This window comes from Pongo pygmaeus, chromosome 7 (genome assembly GCF_028885625.2).
Source record: "Pongo pygmaeus isolate AG05252 chromosome 7, NHGRI_mPonPyg2-v2.0_pri, whole genome shotgun sequence".
NCBI lineage: Eukaryota > Metazoa > Chordata > Mammalia > Primates > Hominidae > Pongo > Pongo pygmaeus.
In genome coordinates, this window is record NC_072380.2 from 104,292,501 (window position 1) to 104,317,169 (window position 24,669).

A 24,669-nucleotide genomic window follows, 5' to 3' on the forward strand; every position below is an offset into this window, starting at 1 on the left:
GTTCACGTATGGATACAAACACTAAACACAGAAGATGCAGGTTTTGATGGGATGGTTGTCCAAACTGTTCTGCCAACAACTACTATGGCATCTGACAAAGTAGTTGAAGACTTTTTAAGTTCTTACTATACCATGCTTTCTTTTTAGGTTTGGTTATCTTTGTATGTAAATTCTCCCTTCACTCATATTGACTAGCAATTACTATTTCAAAATTTTTTCCCAATACCTATACCACAATAGTCAGACACAGAGATATATCTGAGCAGAAGCTTCTTCCTTTTAGATACTAAAAGGAATAACAAAGAAACTACCAGAACCATATCTATATTGGATTCAAATAAATATAAGGGATTCTATTCCCTGCTCCTTCAGACTAGACAGGGTGAGGCAAAGTCCTTTAACCTCTCTATGTCTTTAGTTCTTTCAGTGCATCTATTCAGTGAACCTTACAACCAAATGCTAGGACTGTGTTAAAACAACCCCCTTTACCTCAGGTCCCTGAAGGACAGGATCCTCAGTTTGTTTTTTCTCCCTGTATCTGAAGCACCCAGAATGCGTGCCTGATAGATAGAAGTGTTCAATAAATATTTGGGAAATGAATGAATTAGACTATGCCTTATTTGGCTTTGAGAAATGAGAAATGCTAAAACCAGCCAAATAACAATTCTATTTGCACACAGTTCTTTCCAGCCAATGGAGCTGCTCTGCTGCTCCTTTGTGCCTCAGCAACTCTGGGAAGTCAGAAAAGCAGAGGGAACTGGGGCTCATTTGGGAGTGATGAGAACAAAACTCAAACCCTAGCAAGTTCACTGCCAGTTGTGGGCAGTGTTTTGCAAGACATGAGAAAAGTGGGAATGAGGCTGCCACCAGGATTTAAACTTTAAGATAAATGCATCATGAATTAGAGCACAAACATACCAGAGACAGAAGAGCACCTTTTGGGGACAGGTCCTAAGCAGGCAAGGAGGAATGAGGAAGAAACCAACCTTCAGGGATCCTCCTATGAGTGTGGTGGGGAGGGGGACCTCACAAAGCTGACTTTAAATGTTTAAATGTTCCTAGTTTCTTTGGCAAGACCAATCCCATTATGCAAAACTGTAGTAAGTGATCTTAGCTTTATGCCATTCAACTTTTTATTCTTTATCTTCATTGGTTTTGATTATGTCCTTGAAAAACAAACTTCTGACTACAATCTGGTAACCCCAAACAGCTGACGCTATGTGCTTGTGTGATAAAGATTTTTAAAGCCCTGACATAGGTAGATATTCACAAGTCTCCCTACTGTGTTCTCTACATTTGCTTTGCTTCCAGCATGCTGGTTGTGTGGCTTAAGGTAAGCTCATGAGCTGCTGACAACACTACACTCCTAAGAAACGTCAGCCCATCACCCTGTGTATGGCTTTACCACTGTGCAAAATGTGCAAGGGAATTTTTAGCAGCCATCCTAATATTGTTAACAAATAAACGGGTTCCCAGAGGCTTGCATGTGCTGAAAGCCTTTGAACTCAAGAACTCCAATTTAAAACTTTTAGAAAGAGCCCAGCTCCATGTTCTTATTTCTTTAACCATCAGACATTGCTATGTTGAGCAGAAAAGCTCAAACAAAAAACAGAAATAAAAAAGAAAAGAAATTACAATCCAACGTGGAAAAACAAAACAAAAACTTAAAATCTCAAACTCTGGCCAATGACAGGTGTTTTAAGTGACTATTGCTGAGGAAATCTAGAAACTTGGTTGATATGTCAAAAAATGTCATAAGTTAAAATTTAAATGAATAGTCAGTAGTAGAACAAAACAATTTTTTCCTACTTCAATTAATTTAAGAAACTATCTCAAAAGATGTGAAGCTCTGATCGGAAGTTTCATTACCATAACTAGAAGCCTTTCTCTCTCAAAATTAATTCAACTGTATTGCATGTACAATGGTTCCACAAAGACGTGAGCAAACGTGGGCCTGGCCCACCCTTCAAAGCTGTGAGGTATAATACTCAGTGCTCAGAGTGAAGTTAACTTCCTTGAGGTTTAGGCTTTTAGAATAATGCCAGCTGGATCCTGGAACAAACTCAGCAAATAAGCTATATTCCTAAATTACATCAGAATATTCCAATTAGAGAACAGAGACTCACATCCAAAACAATATTTTAAGGAAATTAAACATCTAATCTGAGTCAAGTGGCTTCTTTAGGAAATACCCTGGTGTGAGTCCTATCCGTTTTTTGGCAGAGGCACGTTTTGGCAGACACAGGGTGGTAACTGTCCAATACTCAATGGCTGCTTCAGATTGAAATCAGATGTATGCAACATTCTCAATTTAAACTGATTAAACACACAGACTAAACCAGGTAATTACAGATGCATGTGCTGGGAAGTGGAAAGGGAGACAGAATGGGGGCTTCTTTATTTTTTAAAGTGTTTTCAAAGACGGGAACAATTTTACAAATAAAAAAGTGGAATTGTGCCAAATACAGAAACAGATGTTTTGGATCGTGAAGCTGCTGGGAATTGAGCCTTCTTGCCTAGTATTGTCTGGTTCTGATCCAGGAGTTAAGGGGTCTGGCTAGTTTTACCTCTAGTTTCATTCTCAAGTTGTTTGATACTATTCATTTACCACCCACCACTGGGACAAAAGAAAAAACAACCTTCAGCTGTAGGAAGTTACAAAAAGAGCAATTTTAATGATCTGGTTAAAAAAAATCTGCAAATTTTTATTTCTCTTGACACTGCATTGCAGTGAATGTGTAGGGAACTTTAGTGAGTGTTCAACTAACAAACGCTCCAATGCGCATATTCATTCTTAAAAGCTCATTAGAAAACTGAAAGAGCAATTTCTATTAATATATTTCTCTTGGATGCTCTAATGAATTTACTGTTGGCTAATCCATACCTGCAAGACTGATGCCTGATCAGTGGCACTCAGCCCCTGAATAGTCACAATTCTGGAAACAGCGGAAGGTGCAGAATCTTGTGGGTACTCCAATTTGGATCATTCTAAGCTTTCTACTGTTCACAAAGGTGGAAATTGCAAACTGTGTCTAACAGCCACGTGTCTATCCACAGGGGCTGGGATAAAGGCAGTGAATGGTTTAATCTAATTTTACATTTTGCAATTTGTGCATTTTATATTCAAGATAGTATTTCCTGATAATTGTTTTATTTATTTATTTTATTTTTAAATGACTGAGCTTCCCTTTCAGGCCTCTAAGGAGTGATGTCACTGAAATTACCATAATAGTGTAGAAAGCTCACGGATACCCATTTCACAGCAAATTTCATTCCCAAAGCTCATGGCACTTTATAGTCTTCCTTTATTTGTGATAATGTTATTTCCTTTTTGGCATAAAATATATTTTCCTCCCTATCTGAAAAGTAAGAATAAGTCAATTGACCAAAGTTAGGTTGTGACTCAGATGAAGAATTTGTGGCTGAACACGAACCTCCCCTTTACTAAATATACTAAATACAAGGCTATATACAGAATCAATGGATTGAAGCTTTTGAATGCCAACACTGCATATTGAAGGTATTTGACACTTTGTTTCAAATCAGCATTTCTCTTTGTCCCTAAGAAAAACATTTAGAGAATGATCTTTCTGTTGTACAGGCACACATCCCTTCTGGTTCTTACTGCAGAAAAATCTTTTTCTGAAGGACAAAATATCTTTTATTTTGTCTCTGAACTGCTTTAAGTCTCTCCAGGTCTTACATATCTATAATTCTTCAGGAAAACTTGCACAAAATCGATGTGTAATAAATTTAAATATAATAGAATGATTGTAATTGAAACTCCTCAAATGTTAAGAATCCTACAGAAGGCAACACATCGACTTAAATTCACATTAAGATTGCATAATCATCTACTTGCATTGCACTTGACAATTTAAAATCATTTTCACATGATTGCAGTTTCAGAAACTGGGACCCTCAAAATAAATAATTTTCACAGTAAAAGGCTTGCCCCAAGTCACAAAAATATAAAATTACATAGCCAAAGTTTGATTCACCCAGATGTTTGGATTGCAAATTAAAAATACTCTTTCTAAAATGTCACATTTTGTCAATTTCAGATCTTTTATTAGCTCTCATTGTGGCAAGAACAGGTTAGCAGGCACTTAACTCCCAAAAATGGACAGAAATTGAACGATAAAGTTAGAGGCAGCAAAGACAAGGTGTCAGAGTGTGTAATGAAAATGGCACAGGCTTCAAAAGCCAGGCCAACTTCATTTCATTTCCAACTTCATCACTTCGTGGCTTTAGAACCACAAGCCAGTTACTTAACCCTTGGAGCAACAGAACATGTAAAGCAGGAATAATAACTGCAGGATTATTCAGGATTATGTCAGTGCTAAGCACAGTGCATGATGTTCATATGTCCTGAATAAAGGGCAGGTACCACCACCACTCTCTCCTTTTGGTACTGACTGGAAGAGAGAGAGAGTAGATACAGTCCTTGCTCCAGATCCAGCACCTTACAACCTTTAGAATTAGAAGGCTGACGGTCCCTATTCAAATTAAGTGCTATCACCCACGGGCACTGACAGCTACAGGAGAAGAACATTAACTTACTTCCCCTCATACTTCATTAGTGACTAATAATTCCTTCTCCAACTTCATTTGCTGTCCTCAAAACTTCTGAAGATTTACCATTGCTGACTACTTCCCCGTTCTTCCTTATTAAATGCCTCTTGTTGAAATTTCCCCTAATTTTGGCTTCCTAGATACTACTAAAATTCTCTTTCTTATACAATAACTTCTTCTGCTGTTTGTTCTTTTCCCTGTAGTTGATAGTGAGGGAGGGAGGGATGATGGCATAAAGAAAAGGAATATCTTTTCCTTCTCATGCTGCCCCTTGTGGGATCTTGTAGTTTCAATGATCAGCTGTAAGCAAATTACTCTCAAACCTGTTTCTCCTTGTTATCTTCTTCCTGAGCTTTGTGCTCCTACTTTGAACTGCCTGTTCTGTAGGTACCTCCACCAGGATGCTCCTCTAAGTCAGTATTCCCTAAACCCAACTCTGGTGGGTCCATTTCAGTCTTTGGCAACACTCATGCCCAAGATTTTGTCACTTTATTGCAAACCCCTCTTTCTTTAGCCCCTGAAACCATTCAGTGCCAAACTCCACAGACTTTACCTCTGTGGTCTCTCTCCTTTTCAATCGCATAGTCACTACTCTAATTCCCTTGCCACCTTTCCTGTTAGGATCATTTCTTAACTGGTTCTCTGCTCCGTTTTCCTCTTTCGTTCTTATATAGACACACTGCTCATTTGTAAGGTGACTTTTCTTTTAATAAAATACCTCCTCATCTCATTGGCACCTCTCAACCACCTTGCAAAGCAGGCAGATCACAGAAACGTTATCCCAAATTTTGCAGATGAGAAAACCAAAGCTTCAAGAGGTGAGCAACCAAAGGTCAATCCTAGCCCAGTGCCCTGTCTACTATACCATGAACATCTATGGAATCAAACAGCTGGCATATATATATATTATATATATAATTGTACATATTGTATATTGTGTGTGTATATATATATATATATATATATATATATATAAATTGTAACATAGCATCATAGCTCATGCTCTGAGAGCTCCAAATTTTTCTGGGAATCAACTGGTCTGATGAGATTGTGAAGGCTTTGACAGGACCCATGCTGTGAGGCCCCTATGTTTTATTCAGAGTCTACACAGGTGGCATTTCCAGTTTGGGCCAAACTTCACAGATTACACTGAGGTTGGTATAACTGTGCAGCTCTGCACCTATATAAGAATGATAAATTAAGGCTGTTTTAACCTGGGGGAAAAACATCACTTTGGTAGTTTAAAACTCTAAACTATTAGAACAATAAAAGTATTTATCTGTTTCTGTGCTCACTTGCAGTTTCTTGCTTCAATCACCTAAGCTAGTATAAGGTATGTATCTCAAAGAAAGCTGTAGAAGTTTCCTTGGAAATAGCTGCAATCTGAGAGCATTCACTGGAAAAAGCTTTATCTGTATACAGGAAATGAAAAATGGAAATAAATATGGAAAAAATAAAAGAATTTAAGATGATCAGATTCAGTGAATTTCTGATTTATGCTAATGCTGGCATTATATTCTGGGTTAAATATATAATCCACTGGGAAAAGAGAAAGTACAGTAAGCATCACATTGCTTAGATATCTGCTGCAAGTCCAGTGTCATTCTAACTGATAGTAATACCATCAGCCTATAAATCCAAGTAAAGTTTGAGAACTAGGTAGAAATAATCATGAAGTCCAGTAAAAAATAGATACAGTACACAATTAGGAAAAACCAACCAAACAAACAAACAAACAAACACCTCCCACTCCCACCATGTAGCTACTAAGAAGGTGGCCTGAAAGTCGGGCTACCTGAGCTAAGGACCAGCTCACAATTACTGACCATGAGACACTGAGCGTGGCCTAATCCCTTCAAGACACAGCTTTTTTTTATCAGTAAAATGAGGAAAGTAACACTATCTACTTTGTCAGAGCCGATGTGAGAAGCAAACGAGCTAAAGTATAGAAAGCACTTTATACCATGCCTGGTTCAGAGTTAAACACTCATCATAGGTCGTCTTATTTCATCTCAGGCAAAACAAACTTCATGCAACCTCCAATAACTTGGCTGACTGTGGGTTCCCATGAGCCTAGGACCGAATGGTTTACCAGACTGGTCTGTCTAAGCAAGAGCACCCTTTCTTACTCCAAAAAGCATCCCAGTTTGGATGATAAATTTTACGTGCCCCCCTCCCCCGCCCACCTACAAATAATAACCATGAGTTATTCATTCCTGCCTCCAAGCCTTCTTTCTGCTGGTCTCCCCAATCAAATGTTCTCAACTCCTCTCCTCCTTCTGAAACATTTCCACTGCCAATCTTTCAGAACCACTGTTTTTTCTAAGCAGAAGGAGCATCATTAGCTCCATTTTATACATATGAAAGAAAACTGAGGTAGGAAGAGAAAGGGTAAATTCAGAAATTACAGAGAGAAGAATTCAGGGATGTCTAGAGTTAACACAAACAGCACAGAAGAAACATAAACGGCCAAGCTAGGCCTAGAACTCTGGTCTTCTGATCGCGAAGCTTAGATTCCTTCTTACAGTCACTATGAAGGAAAGAGAATAATAACGTGTGTATCTTACCACATATACGTTGTTATAGATTTGGATTATATAGTTTATACCTGACCTAGGTAAGAGATGGGCAGATGTTTACAATAGGTGGTGGCTTCAAATAAAGAAAGGGAAAGGGAGAAAAGAATATTGTTTCAGTAGGAATACTTTAGTATATACTGTGATTTTTAAAAAACTGTGGGAAATATGAGCAGATAATAATATATTGTGTTATAGCTTTCAAAAACACTATTTTAAAAATCTTTTAAACAACCTTGTAAGGTAAGTGAATATCGTCCCATTCCTTAAGCAGAAATGGAGGCTGACAGGAATAAAATGAATTGCCCGAGGACCTCTGAGACAGTAACTGAGCTGGGGCCATAATTCAGGACTTCTGGGTCCTCCTCTCAGATACTTTCTGCCACACCTATCTGCCTCTGAGCCGTGCTAGCAAAAGACGATCATCTGATCAGATGAACATGGCCTTTAAGAGGTGGGACCATTCAACTTATCATTGAAGACAGGACACCTGACAGTGGAAGGGGGCGCTCGTAATAATTATATTGGGACACTAGGTGTCAATGGACAGTTCCACCCAAAGTGGGACGTGTGGTTGCCCTGCACCCTAGGTTACAGTGCACTCTCTGGTAAGTTTTGCACATTAAACTTCTAAGAAATGAGAACATTCATTTTTCTTAGAAAACAGAACAATTCATAAAATACTTAAAGCACAAGGTAATATGGGCCTTATTGGGCGTAAAGAGGTCTTTTTTCCATCTTTCTTCTATTCTTGGGAAATTATTTACATTATTTTTGGAGAAAAGAGGCTTAATCCTTCTAGAGATGATTCCTCCCCAAGTCTTAAAAGTGGTCTTGCACTTTAAAGAATAAGAAAACAGACCTAAGTTGCCTGTCTTTATCTGCATCTAAAAATTATCTTAATGATCCTTATGAAAAGATCCTTATTTCATTGTTACACAACAACATAGGGACTGAAAGCATGCTGTGAGATCCTGTTGAGGCTCTGCCATTTCCTAGCTGTGTAACTTTGGCCAGGTAAGTTTCCTCATCCATAGCATAACTCAAGGTTCAAGCCATACACTAGACACTTCCACTCTTCTTCAGATCATGATAAAATCGAAGCTTTTACAGGTTCGGTGGTTTTCTCAAAAATCAAAGAATTGTAAGAATTGGAGCCAGGAATTAAGTTTGACCCTCTGAATTCCAAACCCTTTCCTCTACCATGGTCTGCTTTAAAATTCTTGGGGAAGTGTCATTGAAGACACTGGTAATGCTATATTAAAGATCAGTTCCCCCAAGAGGTCAAAAAAAAAGAAAAACAATTATTACAGAAGATCATTCTTACCTTAGTAGTAGATATGACTGAATAACCTATCACGGATACTGTTTAACAGGGTTTATTTATAATGCTAAATATTGGTGTCAAGATCATATATTTTCTAAATAGGTTTTAGGAATAAAGACACAAAGCTTATAAATACTGAAGGAATACAGCATGTTACTGCCTGAGTACAAAGACTTAATTGACAATTTCTTCCTAGACATCTGTCTTTAGAATTTGGTGACCTAAAAAGTACTCTTAACATACCTAACAGCCCTAAAATGTTCATGTGAAAGTGATAGTTTTAATGATATGACATCAACTGTGCCTCACGATATTGCTCATTTGAACAGAGAAGGATAAATTCTCCTCAAAAGATGCTAATAATGTTTTTAAAATAAAAAACACAAAACAAAGTCCTTATATCTTAGCCACAAGATACCAATAAAACTGCATTTATGTCTAGTTTAATTGAACAATGGAAAAGTCAGCAGTTAAAGGGCAGATAAACTTCCCTTTGTCCCTCTTTTCCTGAGAAACTTTCAAATGTTGAAAATCAATTCCTTTTGTCCCCTTGTTATTCATCTGCTACGCATTAAATAGAAACTCTGGGCATTGAGTGATTCCCGCAGAGTCTTTCATCTACAGAAAAGCCTGGTAGAAATTAAATACTTACTCTCCCTCACAAATTATAGATATGTATTGTAGTAGACCATTGATTTATCAGTCCATGCCATTGCGAGTTCAGCTTGGTGAGAGCAGCCCATTGCAGTCCTTTATCTAAAGTTACTCTGGGGTTAAGGATTGTGATGCTATATTAATTAACGTGGAGCATTACTATTCTGCTCTGATTTTCCAGGCTATATTTTAAAAATCATGTTAGATACTGTGTTTTAGTTACTTTGCAGATCTTTGAGCCATTTAGGCTAGCTGTGTGTGTGTGTGTGTGTGTGTTTTGTGTGTGTGTGTGAGAATTATTATACTGGAACAATAATATATGTAACATTACCTCTAGCAGCAATGTTATGCTACGAAATGACCATCATATGGGTTACCACAAATAATGTGGAAGTACAGACTGTCTCCAAGATCTCTTAGAAATACTGTTGATGCAAACATTGTTTTAGCATTGGACTTTAGGACCAATAGCTAAGGCAGTGATTTCAATCCCAAGCCTGCCAGATGTCTTTGGAGACCACAGCTTACACAGTATCTATTAAATCCCTTTAATTAGAAAGCAAGCATACACATATGCACATGCACACATACACAACACACACACACACACAGACACACACACAGCCAAGCTGTGAGTCTCTAAATAATGCTGGGAAGTTATAAGATTTCACTTGAATCAGTAACCTACCAAACATTCAAAACCTTTTTTGGCAAAGATTGGGTGTTCAATAAAAAGACAAATGTGATCAGCTCTTGGCAAATTTCACGAATACCTTGACTTTCCCCACACTGTTCTAAATTTTTTTCCAAATATTTATCTAAAGTGATCACCTTGAATGAAAAATGAGCACTCAAATGAATGAAAACTCTCTTGTTTATTTGGAGCTTCCCAAGATGCCTCACCTCGCTTGAATCCTCCTGCTGATTGATAACTGCCAGCGCATCCTCCGCCGCCTGCCGTTTGGCCTCGGCAACCGTGCGCTCCATCTTGGCCCTCTCTGTCGTGATCATGTCGTGGGCTTTCCGCTCCGCCTCAGACACGGCCTTCTGCAGCTCCGTCATCGCCTGGCGCTTCACCTCGTTGACGGCCTCCTCTGTGTGCCAGTCAGGCCAAACCAGACAAGAAAACATCTCTCAGTTAGCCGAAGTCATTGGATATGGATTACTTTTCTTTTAAATTTTTTATTCTTTCCGAGTCAGGTCTCACTATATTGCCCAGGCTGGTCTCGAACCCCTGGGTTCAAGTGATCCTCTGCATCAATTTCCCCTAGCAGCTGGAATTACAGGCGCCTACCAGCCACCATGCCCACTATCTGATTACTTTTTTATAGAATTCTATAGAAGAAGGATGACTCTTATCCAAATTATTGGGTAGTTCCAGCAGTCTCAAAACTAGCAGATCTTTTGACATACATTTAGGAAAACACAGGGTGAAAATGTTTCCTTAACTTGAATTTATGGAAATATTTTTTGAAACTCCTATATCATTATTATAATTTTTTTAACCAAAGTAATGCCTCCAGAAATGATTCTGAGACCAGATAAGAAGTTAAAGGACAAGGACATTCGCAAGAAACCTGTCTGAATAATTCAGACACATAAAGTCAGTTTTCCACAATGCTATAAGTTAATATGAATATAGGAGGGTCCACAGGTCAAGAGTTCAGAAAAAAAAGAGAGGGCGAGAATGGATTTTACACATAAACAACTAAGTGCAAACTATTAGTTGCTGGCATAATCTACAACACAATAGTGAAAAGGTAACTCAGATAGCAATTAAGTTACTATAGACCTTTTAATGAAAAATCAACGCTATAATGGATGATCCAGTTTTACTTTTGAAAAGTCATTTCCTGAGTAATATAAATATGTGCCTTTATAGGTTAAATGATAGAGGTTTTTAAAAAAATCTCATTTTTACATTTTAAGCTGTTGTCCATTTACTTTACCAAATATATACAGTGGTTTTACATAACCAACTGTTGCACTAGACAAATATAACTGAATCATACCATGGGCCAAAACAATCAGGCCTGACTACAAGTCTGCAAGGTGTCAAATAAGCTCTTTATTTTTGGCTGAGGAAAGGGTGCAAAGATTCAACTAATGCACAACATAAGACTGACAACTAAAACAAGTAATTTCCATTTTAAAAAATTAACTGTTCTAATTAACAGGGGAAAATATCCTCCCCCTAAATTAGTTTATCTAATTTTCATCTTTATTCAAAGCAAAATGACAATGATTAATTGAAAATTTAATAAGCAGTAATTATTAACTTGGCAAACCTAGTACCAATTAACACTCTATTAAAACTAATTATGACATGTTTCATTCAAGTGCTTGCACTTAATTGTTTCACCCACTTAAAAAGCACCTTAATTAAATGTTCTGTTTAATTAAAAACATAGATTCCTAATAAAAATGTTTTACTGTAGATTAAAAATGTAAGAGATGCAAGTACTCCTATTGTTTCTTCAATTCCTCCGGTTTATTTCACACATCTATCGTCCATGACTTGAGAATCATCAGAAGCTCTCCACTAGTAATTAACTGTCATGACTTTTGTAGCCTCTGTCATTTTAGCAGCATTATATCTGAAGTACATTTCTTTGCAATTACTGTCTGCTAGGTTTTATAAACTAAAATATAAGTAAAAGATCCATAGTGGAAATATTAACTAAATTATATTAAGCCGTTGTTAGCTGCTTTAAGATATGCATTTAAAATCTGTACAGAATCAGAGTATTGCAAACAGCTTATAGCACCTTCTTCACCAGGAGGTGAAAAGATGCCTTTATTACCCTATCATAAATGACTTGGGACACAAGGGAAGTACTGCCCTTCTAACTATACAGCCAGGGTCTAATTTAGTTTGAATATTCAAGGTGAATTAAAATTCTATCTAAGTGGTAGTACAGGACAATAATTTTTGCTTACGATCAAAGCTGTAGCTTGACTAATTGTATATGCAAATCAGGCAATTTATATTTAAATTATGCATTCCTATTCTAATCCCACAGGCATATACAGATCAGCAAAGAGAATTGGTAGGACATTTGCAAGGTGCTTGAATATTTATTACCAACTGCAAACATTCTCTGATCGTGTAAAAAGAAATATACTGAAGAAAACATTGTTACAATTTTAAAACCATCTTTATGTTAGATTTTTTTCCAGTTTCATAAAGACCCCTTGTAACTTTTGAGTGCATTTGTTACTTTCGCTTTAAAAAATACTACTTTTAGAGGAGAATATGGCCTTGAACAATGTTTTGGATTTCTAATCTTTAAAAATGTGTGTTGTTATGTTATTATATTGTGTTATTGGGGGCAATGTGAAAGATTTGCATAGGGTCTGTAGATTAAATAATAGTCTTGTATCAATGAGAAAGTCTTGGTTTTGGTAACTGTACTGAAGTTATGTAGAATATTCTTGTTCTTGGTAAACTGACATTCAAATCATTTAAGGTAAAGAGAAATTATGTCTGCAACTTACTCTCAAATGATTAGAAATATATACATATATTTAAGAGAAAGAAGAGGATGAAAGAGAGGAAAAGAGAAAATACTAAAGCAAATATGACAAAATAAGGGAATCTAGGTGAAGGTTATAGAGGAAATTTTTGTACTTTTTTTTTGCAACTTTCCTGCATGTTTGAAATCATTTCAAAATAAAATGATGCAAAAAGCTATATGATGTACTTTCAAGCACAGGGTATACTTGTAATTACAATTTTCTGTGAAAGTGGATGCATTCGTTATGCTACATCAAGTTTTGGGTGTTCTGCCCCTCTTGTATTTTTCAAATGCTTTATTCACCTATCTTTTGCAACAAAGATAGCAACAAAGATAATGTATAATAATTTCATTGCAAAGACACACTTTATAGATTTTATTCAAAAAATTTTTTTGCCCATGGCCAATTTTAGAAAGCTAGGATAAAAGCTTTCAAATTGTAACAAGCTGAGTGCAGATGTCACATTCTGCCCTTGGTGTTTACATCATGTTGGATGCCTTGACACTAAACACTAGAAATGCCATTTAAGAAGCCTATAAAGATAAATATTATAAGTAGTTACTGGAGATTTCTAGATGAAACTGTCATCCATACTTTGTGGATTTAATATACTCCTTAAAATTTAGCATATATCCATAGAAAACTATTCCCAAACTGTTTTTAAGCAGCAGTTTAGGGATACCACTATGAGAAGAATACAAATTTAATGTCATATTTTAGATTGAAAACCTACTGTAGATGATAGACACTGTAACAAATAATCTAAACACTTCCTAGATAAGGTTTAACCCTTCTTGGAGAGGGCAAGCACACAACAAAAACAAGTAGTGCTCTTTCTCTACTCTCTTAAGTCCCCAAAACCTAAATTATATCCAGAATTAGGTTTAAAAACCCCCAAAACAGACAGTAAAGAAAAATAATAATGGATTCAATAGATAACAATATGCCATGTAGGAAAAAATAAGCAACTGATTAAGTGGAAAATACATAGTGCAGCTTTGAATCTGCATCCAATTGCTTACCACTTATGGTAGGACTTCCTTTGTACATAGCTATTCAAGTTGACTTTCCAACAAAGGTGCTATATTCAGAAAAATCTGTTCTCACTTAATAGCAGTCAAACAAAGACTTGAGCAGATAATAGCACATAAGGAATTCGGATTACACAAGACCTTACTGGTAATTTTTCTTTATGAACTATCAAGAATTTAACTTAAATATACTTAAAAAGGGAAGTGCAGAGAAAAGACTCACTCCTCTGAACATAAAGTCACCCTTCTTCTGTCCAAAATCACAATTATTTGTACTTCTTATTGGAATAAGTTGCACTGACAGCTTAGAAATGGAGGAGAAAAATGGTCAGAAGGAAGATGTTGCCCGTCTTTTCAGGTAGGTGCTACTCGGCATATTTTTAACAGCTTGGGAGTACCACATGACTATTACAGTAAATCTGGTAAAACTACACAGTTCAGCAACATATGTATTTTAACCTTTAAGCTAAATGGACCTATCTAATTTGCGTATTGGACGTGCAAGACAGCTTTCTAATTCTTAATCTGGGCTACTAAACCTAGAATGCTATCAGATTTTAAAGCTCATTATCACTCTCACAAAAACAGGTATTTCTTGGAAAATGTATAAAAATACTTGGATAAGATACATGTGACTAGAGAGTCAGCAAGTTACACAGAACTACAAACACAGCTGAGTGAAATCCCAAAGAGAAATCTTCTGTAGAGAAAAACAAAAAATCTGTCCCCTGACTCTTCGATTTGTACTGTTTGTAGAAGTAGCATTTCCCAGTTTCCCAAGTCAAAAAAGACAAACTATTTTAAGAGCTGGAGTTACAGCAGCTGAAAGCCACAGTATGTTTTTCATGGCCTCTTTAACTCTTGAAACAGGTTTATGTTTCATCTACTGAGTTGGTTTTCATAAAGGTTTTTGCTTGCGAGGTGGTTCCACCAAAATTCTCACAGATCTGGACTTCTTTAAGCCCAATAACAAGTCAGTGGGTCAGGAGGAGCTTTAAATCTACTATTACAAAATATAGAGCAGCATCTTGTAATGGAAAGCAGATAGTGTATATGAAAAGCAAAAATAAATGTTTAGTAACTTTGTCATTCACTTAAAGAGTAATTTAGCTCTGATCGTTGAATACTAATTAGTACAGAAGAACAATTTTAAAAGTCGATTGTAACCAAAAAATTATCTGAGTACTTTAACAAGTCAACTAGATTTGATGTTGGTTTTGGTTTTTTTCTGTTTTTTGTTTTTTGTTTTGGATGCAGGAGAAAAGGCTGAAGTATGCAATTTAATTTCTAAGACACTGGCATTTTTTCATCAAAGAAAAAAAATGCATGCAAGCTAAGACCTCCTATGCCAAGTTTCAGCCTGAAATCATTACGGCCCTGAAAAAAATGGAGTTTTATAATGGAAATATTGCCAGCTTCTCAATTATAGTGAAACTGGCAGATGTTACTAAAATAAAAATGATTTCATCTTGTAATCAGGCCTGGTTTAAGAATATTAATCAGGTGTTTTGTTTTGTGTTTTTTTGTTTTGTTTTTGCTGTTGTTGTTGTTAGCAGTAAAGTCCTTTCTTGCCATTCCTCACATCACTGCATTTAACAACTGCACACAGCTGCCAGAACACGAAACTCATGTTTCTGAACAATTCTTACCAGCTTTCTTCCAGATCTCCTCTGGCACGTATCCAGACGCAGGCCTGTGAAGGAATTCCCGATGCGCGTCTATGAAAAGGATGGGAAGGGGGTGGAGAGAGGAGGAGAGTACTGTAAGCACACTTGTGTCATCGCACAGAGTGAAAGTAAGCAATGCCCATTCTCCTGGCTTCTCTACAAAAACACAATTTTAAAAGGCTAAACATTTCACTTCTTGAAAATACATAAAAATAGCAAGGCCTGTCATCAGAGCCCAAGGAAAACAGAAGGTCATTGGTCTAAATGCCATGCATGCTCAAAGCCAAAGCAACTTGATTTCATTATACAATATGATGTTTGGGAACACTGTTCTCAGCACTTTCTGACTATGGAGACTTCTATAGATGTATTTTGTTAAAGAAAATAAATTGTATTTGGTAGTTTTCCTTTCATGAGTCAAACTTGTGGTTAAACAACCAAATGTTCAGGTAATGTAATTTCCACAGAGCTCTGATTCTGCCACCTTTCAATGAATAGCAAGCTCCACTCTATGGCTAACCAGTTCTCACACTTAATTAATTCTTAAAAATCTCAGTGACCATTAAAATTTTTCACACAAATTAGATCATATGGATATGACATGGGTGAAAGCCAGAAAGACTCATTAGAATGGATTCACAGACATTCTGTTGAGCAAAGAGAATTAGCCCATGCTTTCCAGAAAAGGAAATGAAGTTCCACTTTAAATTAAATGCTGTGCTTACTATGCTTCTCAAATTTTAAAAGTTTAAGAAAACAACTAATAACTTTGATATAGGAATGCTAACTCCTAAAATATGTTCATGGAAATAACACAAAACATTTTATAGTTCTTACATATGCTCAAAAGTAAACAAAGTGTATACAGTCTTCCATAGCTAAAATATGCATTTCATGTCTTCCATACTGGATTTTCAATAAAAGCCTCCTTATATAGAAGAGTTCAGTAAGAAAAAAATCATTTTAACTTTTATAAAACTTAATTATTAAACCTATGATAAATTCTGAGGAAAACTGAAATTTTCTCTATGTGTACAGTAAATGTTGAGTAGCATATATTTTTAAACGCTTTATCTAACGGTTATGTTGAAGATCAAGACATTCAGTCCAGTCTCCTATATTATATGGTGCTACACAATGTCAAAAATAAAGAAAAGCACGATGAGTTTAGCTAAGTATATGTTGTTATAGTTGAATGCTTTAAATACATTTGAATGCTTTGAATTCTTGCAGGGCACACAGATTATCAACTGGCAAGAATATTAGATTTTCTCAACTATTCTGAATTAGCAAAAATTTACTACAGCTTGGTGAGGAATATATGGAAACTCTCTATATCATCTTTGCAATTTTTTAATCTAAAATTATTCCAAATATTTAAAAGTTTATTTTCAAAAGTTTACACTGTGATGTCATGACTACTTAATAACAGGATGGACTGGAAATATCTATGCATTCTCCTGTGTATATTCATTTCTATAAAGTAAATGACAAAAATAAAAACGTTTTTACTGAGGTAACTTTCACTCTTAAGGCAAGATAAAACTGATGCATAAACAACCTAAAAGGAAATGTGATACAGCTAATTAGATTTATCAAGATTATCTTCCTTACCACTATAACTATTTCCAGAAGAAATAAAGTGCAATCAAGTTCATATTTAGCCATGTGACACAGTACAACACAGAGATTTACTTATGACATTAAAAGACAACTTTTAAGGAGAAAAGACTTGATTTAAGCATAATTTATTGGATAAGAATAAGAACAGATCTGTAAAGTTTGAAGAAAGAAAAAACGTGACTTCAAAGTAGCAAATTTTTTTTCATTTATTGTGTTAAGAAGAGACTTGTAGTTAATAAAAACTTATTTTTCTTTTTTCTTTTTTTTGAGACAGAGTCATGCTCTGTTGCCCAGGCTGGAGTGCAGTGGCATGATCACAGCTCACTGCAACCTCCGCCTCCTGGGTCAAGCGAATCTCCTGCCTCAGCCTCCCAAGTAGCTCAGATTACAGGTGCATGCCACCAAGCCCAGCTAATTTTTGTATTTTCAGTAGAGATGGGGTTTCACCATGTTGGCCAGGCTGGTCTCAAACTTCTGACGTCAGGTCAGCTGACCTCCCAAAGTGCTGGAATTACAGGTGTGAGCCACCATGCCCAGCCTAAAAACATTTTTTTTTTTAAATTAAATAGTCGATCATTATGATAAAGAACAGGAAAGGTAATGTTTAGGTATCCAAAGTCCACGCATGAAAGATGCTAATTACCAGCCCCAGGCAACACAGGCTGAAGAAAGTTAGTTCTAGCACCCAGTGAAGCTAGGTATTGACCATGGAACACTGGGTATGTTAGTTTGTCCATGTCTCAGATGCCTCATCTACAATAAAGTGAGGACAATACTATTATTATTTGAGAGCACTGCTGTGAGGATTGAAGGAAGTACCTCCTATTACATACATATCCTCAACTCCCATTATCTGGTACTTGCTATTATCCTCATTATTATCACCATTATTATTACTACGTGGTCTAGTAAGAACGGCTATATAATTATTTTCTTATAAATAACTAAGGTGAATAGAGTATTTTAAAGTTTATCATTTCTCTCAATGTTAAAAATCCAAATACCACAAATTTTGAAGAGAATAAAGCCATTGAAGAAGTTTGGATTAAGCAATATACATCAAGTAATTTTTTAAACTCCCAGAATCTATGTCACTTGGAAATAGAAAATATTTCTATAGTTCACAATTCACTGCCTTTGTCCTTGGAAGCAAAATCTTCAAATTTCTTAGATGACACTTTCAAAAATTTTACTTGAGCCTCACACCCATGAATGTTTATAACACCCAAATTGACTCAAATATTAAAGTGCCAGGCTCAATTGACCTTCCACCTTCTATGGGCTGCACAGGTGTCTTGAGGGTACATATACCACACTGGAAAGTTGTGCAATGTTTCACTTTGGCTACACCTTCCTAAATTTCTCACTGACATACTGCCATGTCCACATAGGCCCAAACTTTAACTGACATAGAAACCCAATAGCAATGCTAAAGCCAATTATGCAAAAGTTTTCTTAATGCTAACCTACCTTCTAAAAGACGGTTTTTCAAAATAGCAGAATCTAAAGGGAAATAATTATATAAACGTGTTTTACAATATCCTCTCCAGTTCTAAGTTAGTGTACTTGATAAACATCAGGTCTACCAACAGAAAGAACAGAGTGATTGGTAGTAGGTGTACTCCTCAGAAATCTATTTGATACCCTGATAAACACTACTTTAATAGATTCAGAAACCAAATGACTAATACATTTAATATCTCCTCTTCTGATTAAGCAGCAGCAATATCAAAATCTATACAGGGAAAACTGAGTTTGAAAAACAAAACAAGGGACAATTCTCTCTTAGGACTTTACTATTTTAGAATACTGGCTAATCTAGACACATCTACCTAAAACATCCTAAGAGTCTAAGGCTTAGATTCTAAAGAAGTAATTCTTAACTGTTAACTCTTAAGCACCTATAAAATATCAATTGCTAGAAAAAAGAATCATCGTTCTAAAATGTAGTGGTAGATGCAAAGACAGAAGAACGTATATGATATGGTCTAAAATGTTAAACGTGTATATATATGCAACTACTGAAAGATGAAAACATTATAGAAAAGTCCTTCTAAATTAAGTCTAGCTTGCTTTGGGATGCAAATTGCTTGGGGGGTTGGGGGGGTGGTGAGAGGGGATGAGGATGAAGGGAGCCTCTTGAAAATAATTCACGTCTATGAAGAGAGGAGACCAGGTCAGAGTGACAGAAAATGGTGTAAGAAATGTGAAAGAACAGAAAGAGCAATCTGTGATGTATGCAAGAGATGGAAGATGCACTACACTTACGACAGGATGGAGACCATTGGATACTAGATACTGCAAGGGCCGCCATCAATATACATGAAGGGATGAGCTGATAGCCTTTGGAGAAGCAATGTGACCTCATATGACCCAGGACAGCAATGCTCAAAGCTTGGCAGCACCTAGGTATGGCCTTCATCCTGTAGTGGGCAGAATGAGGCTGTGATCATGATAATATCTATTACAAAAACCATCAAAAGAAAGAAAGAGTTAAGTAATTTTATCTTTACAAATGCCACTTGTTTTTAAGGATAATACATTCAGAAATCTTCACACTAGGTTTCAGAAGCCCAAATCCAACCTAGAAGCTAGCAACTGCTTTAGGATTTCCATCTTTTACAACAAACATACTTAATGCTCCAGGAAGTAACCATCTCCTCTTAATTTTAAAAGATGGACATATTTAACTAATAGTCCCATATTTTTAAACCCAATATAGTTAAGTACAGTAGGCATTTGCATTATGAAGTCAGCTGAATGACTGTGAGATTAATTTCATGATGTGATTGAAAGAAATCAATACAAGGGTACAAAACTCCAAACATTTACATGCAAATATACACAGAATAACTTGTTTGTGGTTTTCATATTTTGAGAGTATAGAAGTTGAAATATTTCACTGGCTGGGAGAAATCTATTTTTCTATAGCCTTGTATTATGAATTAGGCTCCCAAAGGTACAACAGATTTACTATATTTAAGACAGGAGTCTTTTCTAATCTCTGTGCCTATTAAAGTAGCCACCTGCTTAGAAGTACTTTGTAGATGAAAAAATACTTATGAATCCACTGTAACTTCACAATTTTGAATGCCAAGGAAAAACTTTACTAGTTTCATTTACCACTATTCTTTAAAGTTCTTTTTCATTTTATTAATTTTTTAATTTTATATTTTGAGACAAGGTCTTGCTCTGTTGCCCAGGCTACAGGGCAGTGGCACAAACACGGCTCACTGTCACTTTGACCTCCTGGGCTCAAGGAATCCTCCCATCTCAGCCTCCTGAGCAACTGGGACCACAGGCATGCACCATCAGGCCCAGCTAATTTTTTGATTTTTGGTAGAGATGGGGTCTCACTAGGTTTTCCAGGCTGGTCTCAAACTCCTGGACTCAAGGAATCCTCTCACCTCAGCCTCCCAAAGTGCTGGGATTATAGGCATGAGCCACTACTCCCAGCAGAAAGTTCTTTTTGAGAATGCACATCTAAATAATAACAGCTAAGACATAACACATCTACTATGTGTCAGGCACTGTCTCATATGTTTTTTACCTATTAACTCATTACACAGAAATGCTTATGAAATATATATACTACCATCCCCATTTTACACGAGGAAACTGAAGCACAAAGAGATTATGACCTGCCAAAGGCCGCAAAACTAATATGAAGAGGAATGAGTAATTTGAATCTAGAAATTCTACTGAGTTTGTGCTTTCAGCCTTCATGCTAGATTTCCTGAGGATTTAGAGAGCAATGAGAAATTCCATAATTCAATCATTTGACAATCATAAAACTTGCCAGCTAGCAGTATTTTAAAATACTAATTCCTCTACCAACCCACTTGGGACAGGGGATGGTATTAATTCAACAAACTCCTGAGTTACTAAGCTTTTTTTTTTTTTTTTTTTTTTTTGAGACAGAGTCTCGCTCTGTCCTCCAGGCTGGAGTACAGTGGCATGATCTTGGCTCACTGCAACCTCCTCCTCCAGGGTTCAAGCAATTCTCCGGCCTCAGCCTCCCAAGTAGCTGGGACTTCAGGGGTGCACCATCATATCTGGCTAATTTTTTGTATTTTTAGCAGAGACGGGGTTTCACCGTGTTAGCCAGGATGATCTCGATATCCTGACCTCATGATCTGTTGGCCTCGGCTTCCCCAAGTGCTGGGATTACATGCGTCAGCCACCACTCCTGGCTCTAAGTTTTTTATAAATGCTAAGCTTGATTTTTCATTACACTTAAACAAATAAAACTTTTTGATATTTCTTTCTCTGGCAAGTACTAAACTCTTAATAAAACAGAGTGAAGGTATTTTTCTAAATTTACTACCATGTCATCACAATGTTCATACATTTTTTAAAAACACAGGGAAAGTGCATTTATATTTCAGAGTTTATGTCCAGCCCCTGACATTAGCCCTAAACCTATCATTAGAAAAAAATTTTGGCCAGGTACAGTGGCTCACACCTGTAATCCTAGCACTTTGGGAGGCCGAGTTGGGCAGATCCCTTGAGCTCAGGAGTTCAAAACCAGACTGGGCAATACGGCAAAACCCCACCCCTACAAAAAATACAAAAAAAATAGCTGGGTGTGGTGGTGGTCTACCTGTAGTCCCAATTACTTAGGGGGCTGAGGTGGGAGCCCAGAAGGTCAAGCCTGCAGTGAGCCGAGATTATGCCACCACACTCCACCCTGAGTGGCAAAGTGAGATCCTGTCTCCAAAAAAAAAAAAAAAAAAATTAACCCTAATGATGTGGAAGACTTCTAGAAAACAGAGCACACACAGATATAAGACAGACTACAGAAAGATTCTAGAATAGTCAAAAGCCAGTAAAAAGGAAAGTAATTTAAAAGAAATAAAATGTCAGGAGCCAAGAAAGTGATGTGACAACATTCTGAGAGAAAAAGGAACCAAAGACAAAGAAAGGAGAAAGAGCTACTATGGAGATTCTGACAAGCACTTTGGAAAACCTACAAAGTGCTAACCAGCAACTGCCTCTCTATACATATAAAAGTCATTCTACGTCAATGGTCAAATCTGTCAATCCTCATCACATTATCTTGCTCTTCTGTCAAGTATACCATGTAATAAAACTTAAATGTATAAATAAGTCATACTTTGAAAATAGAGACAGCAGTGTTAAAATTTGCTTTCTAATTTTGTTAAGAGTTGGATATTTGGAGTTTTCCCTGGAAAGTAAATGAGTAACAACAGTAAAAATAATAAATATCTATTATTTCAAGGAAATCTATTTCATGAAAAGTCCTTCAAGATGTCAACTTGCATTTTATTTAAAGAATAGAAATACCATTATGAATTCAGTGTATACTCAGTGTTAAAAATTGTTTCAGAGGTTATTCAAAAAAGAGATTTTAATATCTTGGGAAATACTTTTTTTTTTTTTTTTTTTTTTTTTGGAGACTGAGTCTTGCCCTGTCATCTAGGCTGGAGTGCAATGGCGTGATCTCGGCTCACTGCAACCTCTGCCTCCGAGGTTCAGGTGACTCTCCTGCCTCAGCCTCCTGAGTAGCTGGGATTACAGGCATGCACCACCATGCCCGGCTTTTTTTTTTTTTTTTTTTTTTGTATCTTTAGTAGAGACGGGGTTTCACCATGTTGGCCAGGCTGGTCTCGAATCCCCGACCTCGTGATCCGCCTGCCTCGGCCTCCCAAAGTGCTGGGATTACAGGTGTGAGCCACTGCGCCCGGCCAGGAAAACTCTTAAAATTCAATTAGTAATAGATTAATCGAGTTATTTTACTAACCCCCATACTCACTTAATACTACGGATACATTTCAAAAGTGAGAATGGGATTGAGTTTAACAGGTACAACACATCAGTCATGAAAGTCACATTCTCCTCTGTGCAGTCCCCAAATATAATTTTAAAATGCTAAGAATGTGTGTATGACTAAACATTCCCAGTGTTTCCAAGTTAGGGATATAAGTAGGGCAATATTTTGAACCAAAGATATCTTCTATAATATATTCTGAAGATCTCATTTGAGACCAGACAGTAGTTTAAGAAGCAAAATAATTAGGCTAAAAGAAATACATACAACTGTGGGATATGGAGATCTAAATGTATATAAAGATATAGACATATCCATAGCTTTATCTGTACACATGCACTCCATTAAACACTTTCCAGTCACAGAAAATAGATTTATCAGCCAATAATCTCCAACCCTTTCACTACACACATCAATCCATTCAACTCCAAAGCCTGGAAGAAGGACTTAGAAAGCACTTAATGTAAATGATTGTGGCCCATAATTACAAACCACCTGTCCTTTTATTTACAGCCATAGCTCAGTCCCAGAAAATAGTACACAAGGCTGCAAGAATCAGCTAGTAAGGATGCACAGTGAAAAAAACTGTAAAAACACTATTGGATGCTAAACTTGCACACTGCAGAGTTCTACACAGATTTTCTCTAAAGTTATGATGGTGTCTTAATGGCAACTTAGGATTCTGTGTCCATAAAGAACATAATGTCTTAATGTTGTCTATAAACAAAGAAATTAAATGCTTGTACCCTTTGACTAATACAACCTACAAAAGCTTAAGGCCAAACAAATATCTCAGGTTTAACAAAAATATAAATCCATTGAACATCACTAAAAAATAGTACAGTTTGCATACTTTTAAAAACGAGTTTTTTTAAGCCAAGTTTATTCTTTTGGTTATGTAGCAGGGACAATGAACCTCTCTTCCTGGAGAACATGATATATACCTATATCACCAGAATCTGTGTATAGTAGTAGTGACTATACACAAAATGGCCCTTGTTCTATGTGCTGATAACTCGCTTAGGTATGAAGTCTGATCAATTTCGGAGATGTTTCTTTTACAGTGGATGGCAGATAATAGCAATCTGGTCAGTTTGGCTGACTGAATTGAGGTAGCTATCCTATGGCTTGAACACTAGCTATTCCCTTGCCTTCTTCCACTGACACAAAGGCCCTCAAAGAAAGAATTGAAGACTCTTTTTACTTCATTAGAATGCCTAGCACAATGCCTGGCATATAGTAAGGGCTCAATAAATAAGTACGGACTCAATGAATGTGTTCAATAGAATAAGCCAAACTAGATGTTTTAACTCCCTAAGTTTTATTTACTTTAAGGCTCTCAATTTTTGGCTAGACTGGATGGTTATAAATATCCCCTCTGTCCTAAGCAAATCTCTCATGATTAATCAATTTTTGTTCATAATAAGGAAATAAACACAAGATTTTTTTTCCACTCTGCTCTAAATAGTTTGGCTTTGACCAATATTGGCTCAAACCAAACCTAATTCTGTTTTCGTTGCTTGCCTTAATGTGACCTGACAAATACAGTTTTGTCTTTAAAATATGCTTTAGAATAACGCTTGTTAGGTAAATTAACTGCCTTAGACTCTTTCATTATTTAATACTTATGATAATAGGCATTCAGCATTCAGAGATCAGCAGAAATCTACAAACCTAAGTGCATAGAAAACTACACTGGCTGGGAACAAATTGAAAACAGTAATGTGATCAACAGATAATATACTTCAAGTTTTAAACTTTTGATAATCAGCCATAGTACTAATGAGGCCAAAGTTATGAACTTAATCTGCACATGTTTTACAGCATGGACAGTACTCTAACTTGAGTTAGCAGATGGGTATGGGGCCAATGCATAAGAGAATATGAGAGAACAAGAATCCACAGA

General features: G+C 36.5%; 1 protein-coding gene across 1 annotated transcript in view; it reads right to left on the reverse strand.

The window, feature by feature from the left end:
- The window catches only part of RUNX1T1 (RUNX1 partner transcriptional co-repressor 1), a 135,712-nt gene that overhangs the window by 1,059 nt on the left and 109,984 nt on the right, over positions 1–24,669 (reverse strand). Inside the window, 2 exon segments of the mRNA XM_054498668.2 lie at positions 10,036–10,226; positions 15,332–15,400. Of these exon segments, the coding sequence (XP_054354643.2) occupies positions 10,036–10,226; positions 15,332–15,400 (260 nt within the window).